Here is a 4,529-nt window from a genome sequence, read left to right on the forward strand (position 1 = left end):
TTAAATACACTTACACCCCATTGATTATGAAATTCATCAATTACCTCCCCCTAATGGCATATTTCAAAAAGTTACTTTTTGACTAATGTAAGTAATAAAATTACTTATTCACCCTTTCATGATAATATATATATATAGCAATTGTCAAAATTTTTAAAAATAAAATAAACCAACATCTTTTTTTAATTTTTTTTTTTTTAGAATGGAAGATACAAGCATTATTCACTTTAAATGTCTAATAATGATGAATTCAAGTGGTTTGATGTCTTTTCTGAAGACCAATTTTACCGACTGATATCAAAGTTGGTGAGTGTAAAGTGATTTAAAATATGACTGTGATGCTCAATATGATATTTTTTTTTTTAGAATTTTAATAATTATATTTCAATTATGAATGTTGAAACATTAACTAAATAAAAAACTTCGATGACGGCAAATGAAAGGATTTGTTTGGGTGGACTATAAATAATTGTATTTAAAGACAATATACGTAAATTTTAATATGTTCACATTCATATCCATACATAAAATTAAATTTTATACTAAAGCAAGGGACACAACCCAAAATGTACCCATTTTCATCGATCTATATATATATTTTCAATACAAAAAAGAGGCATAACCATACACCTATAAAAACATACATGGTTTACATAAAATAATAATAATAATAATAATAAAAAAAGATACAATCCTCTATATCAAAACAAAAACTTGAGGACATTGCCCTAAATTTCTACAAAAGGAAGTACATAGATCTGGTACCTATACCAAAATGGAACATAACCCTAACAACAAACAACCATCTCCTCTTGTGCATCATAAAAATGAGGGGACAAGACCCCATAATAAACCACCAAATAGTACCATATACAAAAAAAAAAAGGGACATAGACTGATGGTAGTCCTAAAATCCATTGTTTTCCAAAAAAAAATAAACAAAATACAATCTTTCTTTCAAAATCCTAGTCTTGTTGTCCACCATCTTCCACGTTATATTGTCCACCATCTTGCACACTTTGTTGTCTATCATCTTTTAACCCATATTGTTCACCTACCAACTAAATTAGTTGGGAAAAAAAAATTAAAGTATAGAAAAATGGATATACTTGTTTCATTAGTCACCATTGTAGGGACCGCTGATGACACGTGGCACGCAGTCTTATCCGAATTTAACCTATCCGGATCTTCCCAAGAGTACACGTGGTGCACTTCTCCTATCCGGATCCCTAAGGAAGAAGCACACGACACTCGCAAGCATCACATCTGGACAACCTCCATATCATATCCGGACGACCGACATATCCTATCCGGATATGTTTTGTCCGGATCATTGACTGAAGTAAGCAAGTCTTGCACGTCACCACAACAGCCTGTCATGGCCCACATTCCGCCACCTGCAGAGTGAAAGGACATAAATGAAGTGACGGCAAGTCACTTCCCTCGATCTCTGACAATCACGGCGCCTCCCACGATCTCTAACAACCGCCCGTAGGGCGAGGATGTCCCTGCCACCACCTAGTGGCATCATGGTACACCAAAAAGTCTTCCATCATTAAAGGAGGAGAGAGAACTTCTGGTACTATATATATGAACCTTCGCACAAAGAGGAAGGTAAGCTTGCTATACCTAATAAAAGGCCAACTGTGCCAACTGATTTTATCTCTCTTTCCATGGCTGACAAAACCATCGGAGGGAGTGTTCGGACACCTTTTGCGGGAACGATTGAGTCAAGAACCTATATTGGTTGAGATCGTGCGTTCATCCATTTGGAAACTACGTGGATCACCAAGGACGCGAGGCCTCAACATTGGCGCCGTCTGTGGGAATTTTTTTGCTGATTCAATCACCGGCAAAGATGGCCACACCTTCCCGAAGTCGTTCATCTGGTAGGGGACAAGAGGATAATTCCGAGTGGCACCAAGCCCTCGAAAGAAGACAGTTAGCAAGCGAGCGACAACTGCAAGCTCTCCTCCATGAGACGACAAGGTTAAGAGAGGAAAACGCAATATTGCGTATCCAGGCATCATCGACGGGGCCTCCCCGTATTCAGCATTCAAGAGGCCAAGTAGCCAACTCAAGACCTCACCCAAAGTCGATATATCCTGGAACAGTGGAACCAATCCCTGAAACATGCAACGCTGGGCCACACGAGCCACACACACCCATGCCTCGAGCTCCCCGTGAGGAAAGCTCAGACTCCACTCGTTTCTCATCAAAGAGACAACGTGACAGAAGATCCCAGTTGTCGGGCGCTATGCGTGCAAGACTGGGCCCCTAGCAACCTGGCAGGCCAAGGCCGCCAATACCCACCACATGGGATGTGCACCATGATCCTACGGTCACCCCTATACCACAGAACGTTCTCCTGCACCGTGACCCTTTGGTCACCCCTATGGTGCAAAACGTTCCCCCATACCAAGCGGTACGATAAACTGGGAGAAATCCCCCAAACGAGCCACCCATTGGCTCCATCAGCAAAAGGCTGGATGACATGCTCTCCACTCCTTTCTGCTCTCATATCATTCATTACGAGCCCCCAAGGGGATTCCTCGTACCAAAATTCTCCACATACGATGGGTCCAGCGACCCCTTCGACCATATCATGCATTATCGACAACTCATGACTCTCGATATAGGCAACGACCCACTGCTATGCAAAGTATTCCCTGCCAGCCTACAAGGGCAGGCCCTCTCATGGTTCCATCGCCTACCTCCCAACTCTATCGATAATTTCAAAGACCTTTCAGAAGCCTTCGTGGGACAATACCTATGCTCCGCTCGGCATAAACAGAACATCAGCACCCTGCAAAACATAAAAATGAAGGATAATGAATCCTTGAGGGAATTCGTGAAGCGATTTGGCCAAGTTGTCCTACAAGTGGAGGCTTGCAGCATGGACGTTGTCCTGCAGATCTTCAAACGAAGCATCTGTCCAGGCACCCTATTTTTTTAGTCACTCGCTAAGAAGCCTCCTACGACGATGGATGACTTGTTTCGACTTGCGAACAAATATTCAATGCTCGAAGATGACGTGCGGGCAACCACCCAGCAAGTCTTGGTTGCCGGACAGCCGTCCAAGGGTAGTACAGAAAGAAGTGTCAAACTTCCAAACAGGCCAAAGCCATCCGATCGAAGGCAGGAAGGGCCAAGTCGCCCGGAGATGCCACCCCTCACACCCCTTTCCATAACTTATGAAAAGCTTCTCCCTATGATCCAAGGCATGTCCGATCTCAGGTGGCCTAGACCCCTCGAATCGGACCCGTCCAGAATGGATCATAACAAAAAATGCGCCTACCACAAGGAGCATGACCACACAACGGAGACATGCAGAAGCCTCCAGTATTTGGTAGAAAGGCTTATAAAGGCGGGACACTTGAGGCAATACCTCCGCTCAGACGTCGGAGGTAGAGGTGCTTCCCAAAATCACAACTCTGGAACCCCCACGGGTCCAACCGCCCCCAAAGTCGTCATTAACTACATCAATGGAGGCCCATCGGATGAGGAGCTCAACTCCAAACGAAAAAGACAGAAATTGTTACGGGAAGCAATGGTGCGTGAGCGTGTCAACTCCATCCGGCCTGGGATAACCAAAGGGGGCCCTCGCCCCATAAACGGGACAATCACTTTCCCACCAATAGACCCCACACGGATATTGCGTTCGCACCGTGATGCTCTCATTCTATCCTTGGGGATTGACAAATTCGACGTAAGACGCATCTTAATTGACCCAGGCAGCTCAGCCGATCTGGTACAAGCATCGGTCATAAGCCACATGGGACACAATTTAGTTGGTCTCGAAAACCCTGGAAGAATCTTGTCCGGATTCAACGGGGCATCAACTATTTCCTTGGGAGACATTGTGCTGCCAATCCAAGCTGGCCCAATCACTCTCAACGTTCAGTTTTCGATGGTACAAGATTTATCACCCTTTAACGTTATCTTGGGGTGCACATGGCTGCACTGCATGAAAGTCATCCCCTCCACGTATCATCAGATGGTAAGCTTTCTTACTGAGGATGGGCAAATCAACCTGTACGGAAGCCAGTTAGCCGCTCGCCAATGCTACCAGATAGCAAGAGAAGCAGGGACCAGTCAGGAGGATAAGTCCCTCCCTGAGTCCACCCACGCACTTGATCAATAGCAATCATTGTGTCCGGCGGACAAGGATCCCCCGGTAGCGGATCCCTTGCAAACAATCCAAATTTCGGAGGAAGGTACTCACTCCACATATGTCAGTTCCCTCTTAACGCCGGAAGAGGCCCAGAACATTCAAAACGCCCTCCGACAAAACCATGACGTTTTCGCATGGGCGCATTCTGATATAAAGGGAATTCACCCCTCCATAGCCTTTCATAAACTTAACATTTTGCCAACAGCAAAACCTATCCGGCAGAGGGTTAGACGTTTCCACCCGGACAGACAAAAAATCATCCGGGATGAGATTGACAAGTTGTTGGAAGCCGGATTCATCAAAGAAATAGAGTATCCGGACTGGTTGGCAAATGTAGTAGTGGTACCCAAAAAGG

The 4,529-nt window shown here is 44.6% G+C and overlaps 1 protein-coding gene across 1 annotated transcript; it reads left to right on the forward strand.

Moving 5' to 3' along the window:
• The first annotated feature begins 2,983 nt into the window (after positions 1-2,983).
• LOC117905562 lies at positions 2,984-4,144 on the forward strand. The gene has a single exon (XM_034818459.1). It carries the CDS (start codon positions 2,984-2,986, stop codon positions 4,142-4,144), a length of 1,161 nt encoding a protein of 386 aa, XP_034674350.1.
• The last annotated feature ends 385 nt before the right edge of the window (positions 4,145-4,529 follow it).

The sequence above is a fragment of the Vitis riparia genome, chromosome 18, assembly GCF_004353265.1.
Source record: "Vitis riparia cultivar Riparia Gloire de Montpellier isolate 1030 chromosome 18, EGFV_Vit.rip_1.0, whole genome shotgun sequence".
Lineage (NCBI taxonomy): Eukaryota > Viridiplantae > Streptophyta > Magnoliopsida > Vitales > Vitaceae > Vitis > Vitis riparia.